General features: G+C 39.7%; 2 protein-coding genes across 4 annotated transcripts in view; one reads left to right on the plus strand and one right to left on the minus strand.

Annotated features, from left to right (window-relative positions):
- Positions 1-17788, minus strand: part of CCDC42 (coiled-coil domain containing 42) — a 176405-nt gene that overhangs the window by 94215 nt on the left and 64402 nt on the right. The gene's annotated exons all lie outside the window — the stretch shown is intronic.
- MYH10 (myosin heavy chain 10) overlaps positions 1-17788 on the plus strand; it is a 100607-nt gene that overhangs the window by 32662 nt on the left and 50157 nt on the right. For all 3 annotated transcript variants that reach the window (XM_080367433.1, XM_080367435.1, XM_080367434.1), the window contains exons 4-5: positions 5935-5962; positions 17388-17490. In XM_080367433.1, coding sequence (XP_080223559.1) covers positions 5935-5962; positions 17388-17490 — 131 coding nt within the window. The remainder of the gene's footprint in view (positions 1-5934; positions 5963-17387; positions 17491-17788) is intronic.

Consider the following 17788-nt stretch of genomic DNA (forward strand, 5'->3'; position numbering starts at 1 on the left):
TTTGCAATACTGAAAATATCAATATAGTAAAAGGCAATTAGAGCGAAGACAGTTGTAGAGGGTGGGCGTCAGTTTACTTGTAAACTCTGTTCTTTGATAAAATTTCTGTGTTTGCAATGCTACTGCCTTTGAGCTTTGGTAGGAAACTTGAAGACAGATTCTTTCTCTTCTGCTTGATTATCTCATATCATTTTATGAATGACTGTAATATGACCAAAACAGAATTAAGTCATGATTTTAAGAAAAGCTGCTTTGTTAAAATACAGTAATTCTTTTGTAGACAGACTCTGGTAGCTTTGAGCTATGACTTTTCGGAACATCCTGTCTGAACCAAATACCCAACAAGTATGTTTAAGGTACATCTGGAACCTTCTCCAGAGTTTACAGGGGTTTTGTTAGGTCTAGTCTGTTAGGGGAGAAAAATCCTTCCATAGTTTGGTGGGAGAAGGGATGTGGAGTAAAATGTTTTGTATTCTGACAGGCAGACTTCATGCTTTTTATTATGTATATGTAGTAATGTAAACATCAGGATCTATTCTTACTGGATTTTCAAACAATAAAGCAAGTAACAAGTTTGTTTGAGGAGCTGCCAATTGCTGTCCTGAGAACATATTCCTCTGGGGAGCCGAGAGCAAAGGAGGTTTAAGAAAGCATAGAAAAAAATGGCTTTCAGAGCTGTAATTCTTCTTGTCCTTCTTGCATTCTGGTAATACTCCTTGGCCTCTCTTCAAAGTGTTTGTACTGTTCAGTGTTGTATGACTGGGTGTCCCTAATGTGGCTGCTGCTTCTTGCATCAGTAAGATGTCTTTCAGCTCTGTGGCGGTAGGTGTTAAACTCAGCAGCTGAGTTTTGCCTTGGGGTGCCAGCATCCTCCTTTGGGTGGAAGCGAAAGGAGAGGAGCAGGAGTGAAAGAAACACTTCAATGTCTGATACTTCTATAGTATCAGACTGTTGACATATCAAGCTAAAAATATGGCTTGGCACAGCGTAAGCTAATCTTAACGATTAGCCACATTTTGATATATGTTTTGATAGGATTAATTTTCTGCTAGTATGACTTGCCAGTTGGTTCGCTGTAGGTGTAGGTGACTACCAGTGCTGGCTCAAGGCAGGCGGTGTGAATGTACGCTGGGGATGGATCTCTCATATTCCAGTGTTTATATATGGCTGTGTTATAAACTGGATCAGGGAGCTGATCTGGTTGAAAATTAAAATTTGTTAGTTCCATCAGCTACTTGAACTAGCATCATGTGCATCTGTGCAGTGCATCTGTGCAGTTGGCTGCTGGTTCAAAGTGGGGAATGGGGTGGTGAGGCTGGGCAGAGGAAGCAGAGACATCAATGGCAGCTGAATTTGAATTACAGCAGTGGGGGAGCTTCAGCCTAAGGCTAATGTCAGGTCGTATTGCCTTGTGCTTCTAAATTCTTCCATTCAAAAGGACATACTGGTCTACAGAAAGCTTACTTCATAAGGAGAAAATCAAAGTTTTGTTTTTATTCATAGCCTCTGTATAATTTTGGAACTTTGTTTTTTCAGATTACGAGTATTGTATTAACCCTTCTATGCAACCTGAATGTTAGGGGCTTCAGTGTATTTTGAAGACCTTGGGATATATTTAAATCTAAGCTGGTAACTGAAGTGATAGATTCCAATGGGACTTTTGTGTTGGTTTTAAAACCAAAGGGTTGGTCTTACTACATAGCTTGAATTAAGAGTTTGGTCCTCTTATTTCATCCTCTCTTAAACACACTCATCCTCAGGCTAATATTCATCTGATTGAGTTAAACTGACTGAGTATCTTTGGTTAGTGAGCTGAGTTGCTTTAACCTGTGAGCAGACTCTGGGCTTGTCTGGTCAGAGGACAGAAACTCTGCTGTTGGTCTGGCAGAAATGTGATGTATGTTCCCCTAAGACTGGAAGTTGTTTGTGTGACTCAGCTTTATAATGAAACCACATTGAGTTATATGGGAGTAAGTCAAAATATATTTATGCTGATAGTAAAAGTAATTTTATCTAAGTTGTCTTATAGGTGCATGTTTTTTTTCACCACTAAGTTGTCTGCTTACGTGCTCAAAATGTAACGTACCCATTGTGACTTTGTCCAGAGTATCAAACATGCCAGACCAATGTACTTTCTCACTCTTTGCATGGAGTAAGAGACAACTAACATCTAATTTTCTAGTGTTATTCACCAGAGTAATTTATTTGTATTTCCTATTTCAGTTGCTCTAAAGGTTGGGGATGAGGACTGTTTGTGAACTTGCTCTGCTTTTTACTGCTGCAATTTGCTTGTAAACCCCAAGGGGGTTTGTTGAATTGGTCTAGTCTATATATTCCTACAAATCTGTTTGTCTGATGTTAGAGTAATGTTATCTCATGAAGACTTTGCTAGAGAGAGATGGGTTTGGTCTATACTTCAGAATCACAAGACATATGTAGGCATATGTAAACTTAAGTGTTTTCCAAATACTTTTAGGTTTCTATGAACAACCATTTCAAAACTCTGTGGCTTTAATAAGTAAACACTATTAAAACTTTTGCAAAGGATGGCAGATTATTTTTAAGACTTAGGTATGTTCTCTGTTGTTAAAAAAAAAAATAAAAAAATATCTTGCGTGCTGCCCTTCAGTTGAAGGTGGGTCACACAGAATCACACAGTTTTTTTGAAAATATTGTTGAGAGGGGTGTCCAAAGATGGTAAGTTTAGTGCTTCTTCCCTGCCTCAGATAACAAGTCTGGCAAAAGTGCCAGGTAAGGGCTGAGTTCTTTCAAAAGATAGGCTAACAGATATATAATTGCTGCTCTAAGGAGTCTTTAGGAAGGGGACCAGCTGCTTTGAAATCAAGATTACAGATAAATTGTGGGTTTTAGGGGAGAAAAGTATCAAACCAAACAAACCATAAATAACTCCTCTGTCTTTAGTCACTTTCTCAGAACGAGTCCAGCAAGATTGCCTCTTTCTCAGGACAAAAGGCATCTGGCATTTGACAATGCGTAAAGCATCATCCGGAGCCTTCAAGCTGTAATTTTTTTTTGTTAGTTGTGCTAGATGCTGGAACTGGCTGTTGGCGTAAGTGGTCAGAAGGCAGAACTTAAAGCTTGCTGTTGTCTTACTTCCACTTTCATGGTTTATGAGGTTCAGAGTCCAGATGGAGACAGAAAAATGGATTTGGAGTAACATAATTGAGTACCAGATAACTTTATAAAGGCTGTGTTAATTCGTGCTCCTGGGCATAGAAAAAAACACTCTGCTGCACTTCTTGGAGCTTCTGGCAATGACAAATACATACAACTGTCTGGACTTGTAGGCTTTCTGTAGGACTAATTGGGTAAGAAAACTCATTTATACAGTGTGTCTTGCATGATGTGAAACACAAGTTTACATGGTAAATTGACGAATAAAAGTCATGATAGAAAGCACTGACAAATGCACATTGCCTTCAAATAAACTACTTCCAGTTTCAAGGTAGATGTTGTTACCTGCGTTCTTAAGGTTTTTTTTAAGAAGTGATAAACTGAAGAGCTGTAGTTTAGAGGAGACTGTATTTTTGATGAAATGGCCTAGATACAGTGACAAAATTACAGAGGGAAGTTGTTCTTGGGAAATGAGAAAGGGGAAAATCGTGTTGTCACTTTTGAAAACGTCTCAATAAATATAAATCTAGGAAATACTAACTTTCCACTCTATTCATAGTACCAACTTGACATTCATTCATCAGGTTTTTTTCTAAAGGAATGAATGATTTATACTGTCCTACATTATCTTGATTTTTTTTTTTCCTTTTTGCTGGTGTGTGGAGTTGATGTTACGATGTAGTCTAGAACTTGCCAGCAGTGCAGTCCACAAGCCTGTAGTTTGGACAGCTGTGACAATAGCAGTAGCATCTGCCTACTTTGAAAGACCTGATTTCATGCCCTTCAAACTTTCTATTCATAAATAATTAAAATAACACTATTTTGTTGACACAAGGTTTTTTTGAGCTGGTTTGCTTTTTAGGATGCATTGTGTCTGTATGAACATAGCCTTTTGATCTAAGCTAGATTGGGGCTGCTGTGCAGAAAAGGGATCTCGGGTCTCCCTTCCACCAGCACAGTTGTTTGTGCAGTTGTACAGTGTATGAGGGCACCGATTTGGCTCAACACAAGTCTGACCAAAAAAACAGTTTGTCAGACAGCTTTCCTGCTCACCCCTTGGCCGTGCTACAGCGATGACATGAGTGCTGGCAGCTGGAGGAAGGGGACAGGACATGATTGCCCCTTCAGCAGCAGGCTGTCTTTATTTTGGCTGTATACCCTGGTTGCCAGGCTCCCCGGCAGCCCGTGCCGATCTAAATCCAGTATCTGTCTGTGCCCCCATCAGCAGCCCTGCCTGTCTGTGCTGAAAGTTGTATTTCTGCTGCTGTGTGGCAAGCCTGCTCAGGGGGCCGATGTGGCTGAACGCAAACTATTTTTGTATCTGGGCTGTTCATCAGGCAGTGTAACGGGGGGAAACACAGCTCCCTGCTGGGTAGGTTATTGGGTTTTGGTTTTGTGGGGTTTTTTTACATGCTACATAGGTAAAGTTGAAATTCTGCTTCAATGCTTATTATGCAACAGCACTCTGAACTGGTTGCATAGGTGGGATGACTGGTTTCATAGAGTCTGCGAAACTCCGCGGTAATTTGCAACTCAGTTTAACAACAGTTTTTCTGAACCCATTTACAAACAATGTGGAATGTTGTTTACATTACTCTGCCTACCAGAAATGGTCATAAATGTATTGAGGCTGTATATATGGACATAGATCTATCTCAAACCTATTAAGCATGTGGGGAAGCTGCCTGGTAGCAACTGAAGCTCTTCAACCTGCTAGTACTGAACTCTGTCCTAGAAGGAATAATGATCATCCCATTTCCAATTGCTCCCTTTTCTGTGGTTTGTCAGAGCATTGTGTTTAAGGAGAAAGGGCATATGCGGAGAGTGGTGGGGAATATAACGTGTAGTCCTGAGCTTTGCACTTGAACAAAATAAAGCTTAATTTTATTATAATATAATCCACTACAAATTACCAATCAGAACAGAAAACCTGTTTGAAGTTCTGAGTCTGCAGGAGGCAACTATGTTCTTTTTGAGGCTAGTGACAAATAGCTGAAGTGTCAAAGCAAGATCTTTCTGATGCAGATTTATGAAAAAGATGTTGAACTCTGTTGAAAACTCTGGCTCAGAAAGGGGGTAGCGAACACATTTAACTGAAATGTTTTACTTTCTGCAGGTATATTTGAATGTTTTGATTCTTAATAGACTGTATGATGTTGAAATATATTCTGTAAAGATCCTGTAATTACAAAATACCTCTTGCAGGGTATAACTGACCTTCAGACTTGCTTTTCAAAGGTCATGAGCACAGCGGTGGGTGTCACAAAAGTGCTGAGCCACACCATATTGTAAAGTTTAGCTTTGCTCAGTGTTTCCCTGGATGTCCTTTTGACAAGTCTTTAATGAATAAACTGAATTATGGAAGCACTTGTTTGCTGGAGATGTTAGTGGTAATTTCAAGTGTCTGGGAGTATTGTGTACTTGAGACTGTTTTTCTCAAGATTTTAAGTTCTTTGATTAATCTGAGGAAGGGTCCGTACAGAATAAAAAACGTTGGGCCAGCTTTATCTGAAAGTATGGTTAAAAATATTACTCTGGATTATTATTAAATTTAACCAGAATTTTGGCTTTATTATATGAAATGGCAGAACTTTTAGGAATGTCTAAGCTGCTGTTTGAGGGGTGTGTGTGTGTGAACTGGAATGTCTAAAGGATATTTTTAAAATCACTTGCGAGTGTTCTTAGAATTGTTAAGCTGAAAAGCTGCATTTTTAAAATACTCATGTAAAAGAAACTGTCTTGCAAATTACAGGGCAGTATAAACAAAAACCTATAACCATGTTTGTTCTTGTTTTGCAGACCGTGAGGACCAATCAATTCTCTGCACGTAAGTGAACACTTTTCATCTGGACATTTTTTTTAAATCTGTATTTTGAAAGGGGTCTTTGATACAGCTGTAGTAGTCAAAACTTGGTCTTTAATCTTGACAGGCAGTGACTAATGGTTAAAGACGTAGCATGAAGTGATTTTAATATGGGGATATATTATTTTAATATTGTAATTCACTTTTTTTTACAGGCTTGTGCTACCTAAGAAGTTTAGTTTAAAGATGTCAGTTAAGAGATCTGAATCAGAAACAATAAGCTTTAAAAAGTGTACATCTGTCTGAAATGCTGTGCTGTAACTACTCAATGTGTAGTGCCTGAGGGGGACATGAATTAAAAGTTGGTCTAGAAACCCTGCTGAGCAACAGTATAGCTTTGGATCTGCTTCAAACAGGAGAATTCTGAAGAAAGTCAACACTAAGGTTTTCTTTTGCTTTCACTGTGTGCACCTGAATTGGCTGCACCCAGGAGCAAACTTCTAGCTTCAGCTTAAATTTCTGTGCAGTCTGGAAACGCAGTGGTGGAGCAGTCAGAAGATGAATGTGCTTTCAGGCTTGTGACACTACTGAGCCGGTCTATCTTTGGGCTGCTGTTAAAAGGGGTGATCCAGTTTCCTCTCCCACATAGGCTGTGGGTTTCTGCAGCCTCTTGTGCTAGCATTGGGGGTTGGCATGCAACATAAGCTAGTTCAGGGAGTGAAGCTGGCAGAAAACCAGCCTTGCCGCAAAATTATGCCTTTCAGCAGTTTAGTTCTCTGGGTCTGCGCTTGGTGGGCTCAGAGGAGTACTAGCCTGAAGCAGGAGGTGTGGACGTGCAGCAGGCAAACTGTACCTGTTGGTAGCAGCCTGGGGGTTAGAATGGTCACACCTTGGCTCCATTCTGAAATGGCATGCAGTTAGCAGTCTTGGGTATAACTTAACATATTCAGTTACCTGAGGGAGAAAGGGAAGATGCGGTACCTTGCATGCCTCTGACTTGGTTATGTGATCAGTTGACCATGCTGTGTGCCAGCGCATGCCAGCTGCATTGAGGCCATAGTTTGTGAGGATGCCTGCTTCCTGAAATAGCTCGATGGTTAGATCAATTGCTGGAAAGGGACCTGGGTTCAGTTTCCTTCTTGACATAAAGGGATTCAAATCTTCATCTCCTGCTTCCTACAAAAATGCCTTAACTATCAGATTATGCAAGATTGAAGGTAGAGTCTTTCAAGCCAGGCTTTTTAGAACTATGGATACTATGAATGCAAGATTCATGGGGCCTAAGGACACAAAAGCAAATACAGTTCTGTAGCTAAGATAATAGTTCATCCAGTTAACACAGGCTTGTCGAGGTCTGTGGTTCCTGCTCTTAGGAACTCTGTTTTCATGTGATGACTACTTCGTGTGCAATGTACAAAACAGCCCTCAAAGCAGGTATGGGATCCCAGGGTGAAAAGAAACACTTTGTTCTTGTGTGTTTGTGGATGCTTCGAGAGTATGTGTTTGCCCCAGGTGAATTTTTTTGAAGTAGCTTCATGTTTTGTGCCTATGCATGAACGTTGCGTTCCTTTACGTGGTCAGGCAAGACCACAAAGGTTGGAATGGCAGTGCTACAGGATTTAGTGAATGTCTGATCTGTTCATTTGCAAATTGGAAAGCCTTTAAGTTCCCTTGCCTTCAATTTTGTTATTACCTCACCTGTAAAGTTACCATAAGCTTTTGATCCTTCTGTACTGAATAGACAATTGAACTCTGTTTTATATCCGGTACGGCACACTTCAGCACAAAATGTCTGGATCTTGTGATAGGTTCCACATCTTGGCTAGGCAGTTAAGCTGCTTGCTGTATATCCCTTCAAAGAAAGAAGCTTGCTTTCGGATGGGGAGAGGTGGGGAATGGACACAACATCCTTACAATCAGACCTCAGGAGAATGCAACCATATCCAGTACTGAAGTCTGGAGCTGCTGGGGACTGCTGTGAGTGCAGTCCTAATATTATGACCCTCAGAGATGGCCCTGACGACATCTCTTCTGTTGGACATGTAAAATGTTTGGTGACAAATCCACTACTCAATGAAAAACTCCAGAAGCTGGTGCTAAGAAGCAGTGAACGATACATCTCTGAAGGATTTCAACACTGTCCTGGAATCATATCACAAAACTAAGTATTGAATCTATTGGAACTGTGACACTGGACAAGTTTTGCTACCTTTAATTTAGTGTCTTGGCTGTACCAGTGTTAAAGGCTATACTTAATAGAAATGTGGCAGAGTCTTGGCAAAGCTGAGTTTCTGAGCAACAGATTCCAGGCTGTGTTGGCTGTCCTGCTGCTTTAACTTGTGTTTCGTACTGAAGTGCTTACACAGCAGTATAAAGAAAACCAAGGTTAAAAAGATCAATGTCGCTGAACATGGTTTACAAGGAAATAAGAATTTCCTCAGTAATGTGGGCAGATCTGTGACCTCAGAATTATGAAGGGGAAGGCATTGTATCTCCAGCCTGGATGTACAGGACCAAAGAACATCCAGTCTAAGTCTTACCTTTTGAGACTATGAAGTCACATGATATGATCGATGCTAGGATCCAAGGTTTTTCTGTAGGCTTGAAGTTGAACACCAAAGTTCTCCCATAGCTGAGGAGACCTAGCTAATGCTGTCTAACCATTAGCACTATTTAGATGCCAATTATAGAAAAGGGTAGTAGGGGTTACCAGACTGCTGTTGAGGTTAATGAACATTTTTCTCTTAAAACACTTTTGTCTTAGAATATTTATCAGTTCTGTGTTCAATTCAGAGAGAAGTGCCATCAAAACCACTTGTGTTCTCCTGTGTGTGTCTTTTGAACATATAGACTAAAGAGACAGCTGCCTGCTGTGATACTGTTCCTAACGTCGTTTCTCCCATGGGCTTAATGGGAGAGCTGTATTCTTTTGTCAGGTTTGCATTATAAACTCAGTACTTGAAATCTGGCTGGCTGGGATGTTAAATCCTCTTCATGAATGGGACAAGGCCATGGCAAGCTCCCTTGTGTAGCAGGCTAAAAGCAGGTCTCATGTTTTGATCGAGTGGACTGGTGTCCAGGACTTCGATTGCATTGCTGATTCTGTGGTGAAGAGGTAAACTGTGTGTTTCCCTTCCTTGCCAGTAGTTTTACATGTCTTAGACTAAGGCAGGAATAAATGAAGTGGAAGAAGTGTGTCTTAACCACACCAGTGACAGTTTCAGAAACTCCTTTTACAATTCATAAAAGGCTTGAGACATCTTCTCATCTCAAACTTGTCTGAGCACCTGAATCCCCTGATTGAGCCTGATCTTTAGTAGAGCTGAAAGTTCTCAGAACTTTTTCTTTTCTCCAGTAGGAGAGGTTCAAGCTAGCTAGTGAGAAAGAAAACACCATTGACTTGTGCACTTAGATGAGTGGACAGTTGTGGTGTCCCTGTCATTCTCTTGTCTCCAACTGTGTTGACTGTAATTGTCTTTACATTCTGGTGTTAAGTCTTTGTCATTGCTTGATGAAGGTCCATCTGGTTAGCATCTTCACCCATCTCTGCCTACCTCTAGTTGATCAGATTTCCTGGGTTTTTACTTTCCATGCCCTTTAGAGAGTAGGGGGCCAGGTCAGCACTCAAGTAATGGTATTTGAATGACACCTTGCCAGGTCTCTGGACCCAGCCCCCTTTTCTTGACAGCCAGGAGTGCTGCTCTCAGGGGCATTCGTAGGGGTAAGGTTGGTGCTATGTGAAGCCTTTGGGTTTGGTTTCAGTTCTTCATTTCCAAAGAGTCTCTGCACTATTTCCAGGTGCCTGCCTTAGTTTGGTTTTAATAGGGAATTATTGATCCATTCATTCTTACCTTGGAAAACCTTTGAACACTCTTGCCTTCAATTTTGTTATTGCCTCATCTGCAAGATGGCCTTAAGCTTTTGATCCTTTTGGACTCAGCTGACAACTGAATCCTAATTTCTATCTAATACACATGGTATTTTTTACCTTAGGCATGAAATTGTGCAACTTAAATCTGGGGTTGAGGATGTTTCATTGTCTTCACCTGTCTAGATCTTTAGGAAATAGCAGTCTGTTTCACCTGAGAAGCCTGCAGTTACCTCCATGCAGTCACTGTTCTGGTAAATACCTAGCTGTGTCTGGACACGTCATGAAACTGCAGGGGTGTTATTTAGTGTCTTTTCTAACATAGTTAAACCACTTTTGTAGTTACACTGAAGAATGTCTTATCTCAGATATTATGTAGACACTTGGAGATTTGTTCACACTTTGCCTCTGGATAACAGAACCTGGCTGATTCAGTATTTGGTAGAGACTAATGAATTTGCATGACAGGACAGTATGCAGGCAGAATCTGTCTTGAGAGAATGTGCATGCAGGTGGATCTTCTTGAGGAATACATTTTACTGAGATATATCTTAATTTTCTTTCCCCTCAAAGAGGATTGTGCTGAAGAATAACCTATATTCCATTGAAATGCTGCAGATACACGCATTCATCTAAATGCATTGTGTGGAGTGGACTAGCCTTGATGGATGGTTCTCCAAGCGTGCCTCTCATTGCATCTCATTATTTTGAAGGTAGTGAGGTTAATTGGAGGTTTCCTGTCTTGACTTTGCCACCTGCTGATGTTCCATGAGGAGTTTTGCATAAACTGGTGATCTTAAAGCTAGTAATATTTTCTCAAAGTCAAACTTAATACCAGGAGAGGAAAAAAAACCCTGCTGCTGCGTTTTCTGGATGCTTGTCTGGGCAGAACATCTTGTCCTTCATTTAACATGGAAGCTTGTTCTTCAGGAGGGTATTACTCAGATTGCCGGCTGATGTGGCTGCTGTTCAGTTCTCCAATCCAGACTTGATGACATAGGTGACTTCCTGCTCTTGCTATAGAAATAAGAGTTGTCTCCAAACATAAAATAGCATGCTTTCTTCCTTTTTTTTTTTTTTTTTTTTTTTTTTTTGTTACCTCCCTGGGATTTCTTGTGGGCCCTTTAGCTTTTCACCAACTGAAAAACCCAAATATGTGCACAGGCACATACATCTGCCGTTCTGAATCCATTGGACAATTTATCAGACGCTGGTGAAAGCCAGATTATTGCCTGGTTAATGATGAGCTGGGAGGAGCTGAATGAACAATAATGGTGATAATTTCTTTTTAGCTTTGAAGTTGGATGGTTTAATCTTGGGACGCTAACCACTAACAAAAATTGTTAGTAAGGTTGCTGGAGCTTTTATTGCGTTGTTAGTTTAGTTCATCAAGCTTTCCAATAACAACCAAACAAGCAACCCCCACAACCAGCACTTCTCTGGGAAGCTAGACGTAACTAGCTTCTGTCTAATCACTCCCCCTTAATTGGAGTGCAAATGAAAGTGTATTTAGGATCTTCTGTCTGTAAATCCTTAGTTTGCTGAAAAGGAAGGAAAATACACATAGTTCCAGCAACTTCGTGTTCCTGCTAGCTTGTAAGTACATTATGAGCCTGCTAGAAATCAGTTACAGAAAAGTGGTGCAAATTTTGCAATATGTACATTTTTACATTTTTCTAAGATGTGAAGTTGTAACAAGCAGCTTTGCAGGCCTTTTTCTTTGAGAAGCTGCAGCTGCTGGCATTTTACTAAGTTTTATTATTTCTTTTTGATTGTTGCTGTCTGTTAATGTTAAATGGGCATGCCAGGCTGTTGGAGGCTGATGACCAAGATGAAGAAACTTTTGTTGTGGCATACTAAGACTGTGAGAAATATTCAAACCTCTCCTGGCTTTGCTGTCCGTAGCTTCAAGGCGACTTTCGGAAAGGCAGACATGAAAATGTGCTGCACTGCACGTTTTGTGTTTTTTTTTTTTTAAGCTAATATGTTCTAAATCTTACCACAAGCTTATGGTATTCCTAAAACTGAGACAGGGCTTGATAAACACTCATTTATGCTTGCAGCCGTACAAGGGTATCTAATCTGAATTGGCTTCTAGTAGGAGTAGTGGGGTGCGGAGGGAATAGAGGCTGCTTATTAAAGGACAACAGCAGCAAATACCAAGCATTTTTGTATACAACCTCTGGCTAGAGTCCAGCTTATAACATTCCCTAGACAACTGGTGTTGAGATGATGTGAAGCATCTAGAGAGAAATGAAGGAGCTATGCAGCCTTGTAAATAGTAAAAGTCAATTAGTGACTCTTCTGTGCTAGTCCAAACTATCAGTTACACCTCTTAATTTCAGAAAATTAGCCAGGTGATTAAGACAAACCTTTTCATTACAGGTCTTGACTGTAAATATCTGTTATTTCATAACTGGCAGAAGATCTGCTCAGTTGTGTCTGAGTATAAGTGTCTCTTCTGTTCTTTGCAACTGCTGTTGTGAGAAGGACAAAAGACCATTGTTGGGGCTCTTAGGCAGTTACTTTCTCTTACAACAATTTAAGTGCATACTTCCATATTTTGGTGCCACTTCCTATGAAATGAGGCATTGCTGGCCACAGCATCTGTGAGTGGCTGGTCAGGATTCCTGTGTCTTGTGAAATCAGGCACTGAGAACTTGCCCAGGTATCAAGGTGGTGGTGCCACTTATTTGCAAAAGGACCTTCTGCTTCTAGATGAACTTCTTATCCCAGAACTTGTTGCTGATGAGGAATGACAGAAAGACTGAAACTCCTAGGGCAGAGGAAACAGGCTTCTGGCATAGTTTTTCAGTACTCTAAATACCCAACATGATCTGTAATGGGATAGATGACACTAACTGCATCTGACAATCCTAATATATTAGAGAAGCTAATCTTCACAAATATTGTCAGTTTGCAGTAGACTTTGTGCACAGATAGAAAGATGAAGAGAAGTCTATCTTTGAATTTCAAAGCTTGCTTTGTACCTGTGGCTTTGTCCCTCTGTCCTGTGTGACTCATGGCACTACATTTTCTATGTCCTGCATAGCCCCTCATCTGCTAGTGAAATTAATGGGTAGCTGGGCGGTGGTGGAAGGGTGCCAGTCCTTGCAGTGGGACTTTTCAGTAAGCAACTCTAAACTAATTTGACTTCCCTAAAATCCAGAATGTAATTTCCCAATTCAGGAGGAGGTGATGATGTTGCCTTTGGTCTTTAAGGTCCCTTCCAACCCAACCCATTCTATGATCCTATGATTGTCCTGCTATGCTGAGTGCTGTAACACAAGAAGAGGTGTAGGTGTTTCAAACTTGCCTGACAATAAGAAAAGCCCCTGTTTCACTATTGTTTTCCTTTAGAATGGTGCTTCCCCTTGGAATAGGTCTTTCCCAGACAGGTGTTTGACCTGTTCCTGGAATAACTGCCATCGTAAGTGGGCTGTATGGGAAGAGCACACTGCTGACCTGGAAGTCAGAAGACCAGTTTCCATTCCTCTGTGTTGGCCATTTGCTTTATGACCTGCGAGTCATCTCCTGCTACGTTTGTTTTGCCTATTTTCTAGATGGCAATCTGTTCAGAGGAAATGCCTTTTACTTCAGTGCAAGATTTGGGCTCAAGTTGCTCATGGAAGAAAATTTGCAGCTGGTTGAGAAGCTGGTCACTAATTTTTGCTAACCAAATTGTAGCAGAGATAAATTTGCCTGAAGAGTACTTTTCCTTTATTGAAAATTACACTACAGCTTTACATGCAATTAATTCAAAACCATGTAAAAACTTTAAAGTGCTCATGCTAGCTAAGCTTTTCCTATTTTAAATGTGCTTGAAGCTACTTCAAAGCAGAAGCTTTGCTGCTCTAGGGAAGAGTGCTTTAACTCTAGATAGTGCATAAATTTACCAGTGACTGTCGGACTTACTTTGACCTGTCTCTGTAGCATAAGATTGTAAAGGACACATCCTTCTGTTAATTAATGGAATAACCTTATATTTCCAACTTGAGGCTATTGCTGAATATGGTTTGCTTACTTGGATGCACTGTTTGGCATAGCCCATGGCTGGAGTTGATAGAGCCTTTCAATTCAATCTCATAAGGTTTTGTTTCCACTAGTAGTGGAATTGAGATTGAAATCAAGGAGGTGAAATTATGACCCTGCTGAAGTCATTAGCAAAACTGTCATTGATTGAAGTGAGGCTGGGATCTCAGCCAAGGGTTTTAGTTGTTTAATTTTTGGTAACATATTGAGTTGTATTAAAACAGTTTTGAAAAAGTTAATCTTTAGCTTTGTGTTACCATGTCTGTTTCATAAATATTGTACAGTGTTACTAAAAGTTTACCATTTTTGGGCAGGTTGATAGAGGTAGAGATTTGAATTTATTTTTATAATCCATGTGTTTGCACTTCTGGGAAAGAACTAAAGTACGTAGATGTCATTTTTTCTATAAATGAAAAGGACTTTATCCTGAATCTTCTAATTCTTTACACTATATGGCAGCAGAGCTATCTAACACTGTATCCTGCAGGAAATACTTGGCATACTTGCAAGCTCCAGGGAGAGGAGAACTGGCATGATAACATCCATTAGTGTTGCTTTTGAATGAGAACTTGCATAAAGACTTTCTCTGAGAAAAAAACCAACCACCCAACCACTATTAGGTTTAAAGGCTTTTTAGCAAAAGGAATGTGTTGTAAGCTTTTGACCTTCCTGTGCTGTACGAAGCTTTATCGGTGTGTATGCCAGAAAAGCTTGTTGATTTGTAGACTCTTCTAAAACTGTGCGCTGCCCTTTTAGAAAATTGACATCTGGATTGTATATATTGTACTATTTTCTCTTCACTGCATGTGTCAGACTAGATTTCCCTCCTTTAAAATTTAATAAACTTTGTTTCTGTAATTTGACAGAAAATATTATTTATCTAGTTTTGAAGGCACAGCTAGTAACGCGTTCCCAAGCTCTGCTGATGACAATAAAAACAAATTGTGTTGTTTTAAAATGTAAATGTATATTTTGCGGTACTTTTCTTACTTCTCTTACCTGCTGGAATAGTTTTAGCATTAAGCATATTTTAATACACACCTAGAAACAGGCAAGACTGCTTTTATTATTGCTTATATTAATGAATTATGTTAATATAAACACTGCAGTAAAAGGGAAACTAGAAATAAAAACTTGAGAAGCAAGAATTGGCATCTGAGGTCATCTTTTCTGCTTATCGGTCTTCATGTTTGTCTTGCATGTGGTGACTTTGGGCTGGGTAGAAATAGGATTTTTCATTAAAAGTCAAAGGGTGGTGTTCCACCTGTAGAGGTCCCAAAGTACACCCAGTTTTTGTGCTGCATATTGATGGTATCTTGGCAAAAAGGAAACCCAGTTATCCATTAGCTAATTCTCAGAGTAATCTTTGTAACCAGCTCTTCAGGTAATACCTTCCAAGTTTTTTCACGCAATGAGCAAAGCTAGCGTAGTCAAGTTTCAAGGGAACTGCCCTCTCTATCGCTGGAAAGTTGTCAGTAATTGAGTACAGCAATTTCTTATCTTTCACGTTTTGTATGATGCTTGTCGTCTTGTGAGAAGAAATGGAACAAAAATGGGTTTAGGTAGGTTGATGTAGTTTATGAGAAGTGGGATACCATCAATAAAATTGGGTGCTTGGTTAACCCTCTCGTATTGCAGGCCACAGTTTGGTAGCTGAGGCTGTGATAAATATCCCACAGCTTGTCTGCAGAATCCTTTTGTTCAGTATTTTCAGTTAAAAGTGTTCTCCTGCAAAACCTAGGGGCTGATACTGTTCTGTTGGGCCAAACATGAGCTGTTTCACCTGAAGCTTGTACCTAGCTCTTGTAGGCTAGTCCTGTGTGATGAGTTTGCTAAGCTGCTATGAGTGAGCCTCTTCATTCTCCGTTACTTCTTACTCATGAATGGAGAAATGCACATACTGCCATCTCTTAGCAAGAGGTCACCTCTGCTCTAGCGTAGTTGACCTGTGGGGTTTCCATGATTTAAGAGAACTGGAAGGTAAGAAAAAACAAGATTGTTTTAGAGCCCATTCTCTTTGAAAATCTGGGGTAATATCATTTCTGTACATGCAAAATTGAAATTTCAGGTGCTACATTGGCTTATTTTTGTGGCTGTTAAGTGTAATGTGGCTGTTAAGTGTAATGTGAGGATAGGGATGCTTCTGAGCTGCCTATCTGATCAAGAAGTTCAGGTCTGAAGGTACTAAATACCTAAGTTGGTGCAGACTAGCTACAAAACTGGGGTATGCAGCATGGTAGACGAGGGTATTTATGAAGTCTGCAAAGGAATGTGCTTAAATTTCCTCCTGGTAAATCAACGTTTTCATTATAAGTATCTTAGCTAAGGAATATGCAAGCACACAAAATGTGTACTTGGCATTCTTACAAAGTAGTCGGCTTTCAGACTTTTAATACGTGAAAAACTATTGAATGGCAGAATTACTTTCACTCTTTCCATGCAAATCCCCATAATAAAATCCTTTGTGGTTTTGCATACTTCAGGGTTGCTAGTGGCAGTCCCTGTCTCACTTGAAACTTCTCCAGTAGTTTACTGCCATTGAATCATGGTGGAGTTAGACATGGTCATCGCTTTGATGTGTGGATTCACCTGAAGACCAGACCTAGGATTATTAAAAAAACAAAAGAAAACAAACAAACCAACCCAACCAGAAAAACACACGCCCCCCAAAAACCACACACCCACACAGAGTGCAACCCACCCCCCCCAACAACCAAAAGAAACAGAAAAGCCCAAAGAATCCCCCCAAACTGTAGTAATATCATTTGTGACTGCAGCGATGTGAACTTGGTCACATTTCCTGCCAAGAATATCCTATATGTAAACCTTGCAATAAATTTCGTCTGAACATGTTCTGCTTCAAATCCGCCTCTGCCTTTAAAATGAAATCTGTTTTTGCTATCTTTATTGATCTATGTACTGTACCACTCTGCACTAATAAATTAATTTCTTAATGAAATCATGTAGCCCTGTGGCCATAAACGTATTTTTAAACTAGCTAAGAGTCAGCGATGAACAGTGGAAAGAATCTGTTTAAAATGTGTTTTACTGTGCTTTGAAACTGGCTTCTAAAGATAGTGAATGTTTCCATCAGCTTGGTAATTCTCATAACCAGCTCCTAGTATATAAAATATATTAAAATGGTGCTGAATATATGTCTGTGTGTGTGTACATATATATATTTTAAAATCATTATATGTATCTGCACTCTGAAAAATTGTCTCTGGCCTCATGATCAAGGCAGAGGACAAGGCTGTTTCTTGTTACTTAACATAACAAAGGAATTCAGGCGTATAGTCAAAAGCTTTTAATCAAACTGATGTTAGGCACTGTATCAACATCTTAATGCTAAGGACATCTTTAGGATAAAGAAAGTATTTTAAACACATACCTTGTAATTTTCTCCAACATCAGTGCTTTTGGTTTTAGACGGTGAAGGTCTGTTGTGTAGTCAAAGCCATAAATGGAATGAAATGAGGTTGCTGTAAACAAAAGATTGATAAGTTGTTGGAAATTAATTTTGAGTTAAATGTCTGAAATGTTTTGCAGAGGTGAATCTGGTGCTGGGAAGACTGAAAACACAAAGAAGGTTATTCAATACCTTGCTCATGTTGCTTCCTCCCATAAAGGAAGAAAGGACCATAATATTCCTGTAAGTTGAGATATTTTCTCATTTGTTTATTGCTCTACTTGAAAACTACTATTTTTGCATTAAAAAACCACTTTTTTTTAAAAAAAGATAAACTGTAATATAATCCACATAATTTTGTCTCAACCATTATTTTCTCTGGAGTAGCGGCTGAAATGAGCAGTTGTATCAGAGTTTCCAGTTAATGTTAGCTGTTTAATTTCTGTTGTGAAATTAAAGGCTTTATGCAAGCATTGTAACTAGAAACAGTATCAAAGCTTTCTGATGCAGTAAATCTCAGTTTTCCAAAAATTTAATTTAG

The sequence above is a fragment of the Falco punctatus genome (assembly GCF_963210335.1).
Source record: "Falco punctatus genome assembly, chromosome: 1".
NCBI lineage: Eukaryota > Metazoa > Chordata > Aves > Falconiformes > Falconidae > Falco > Falco punctatus.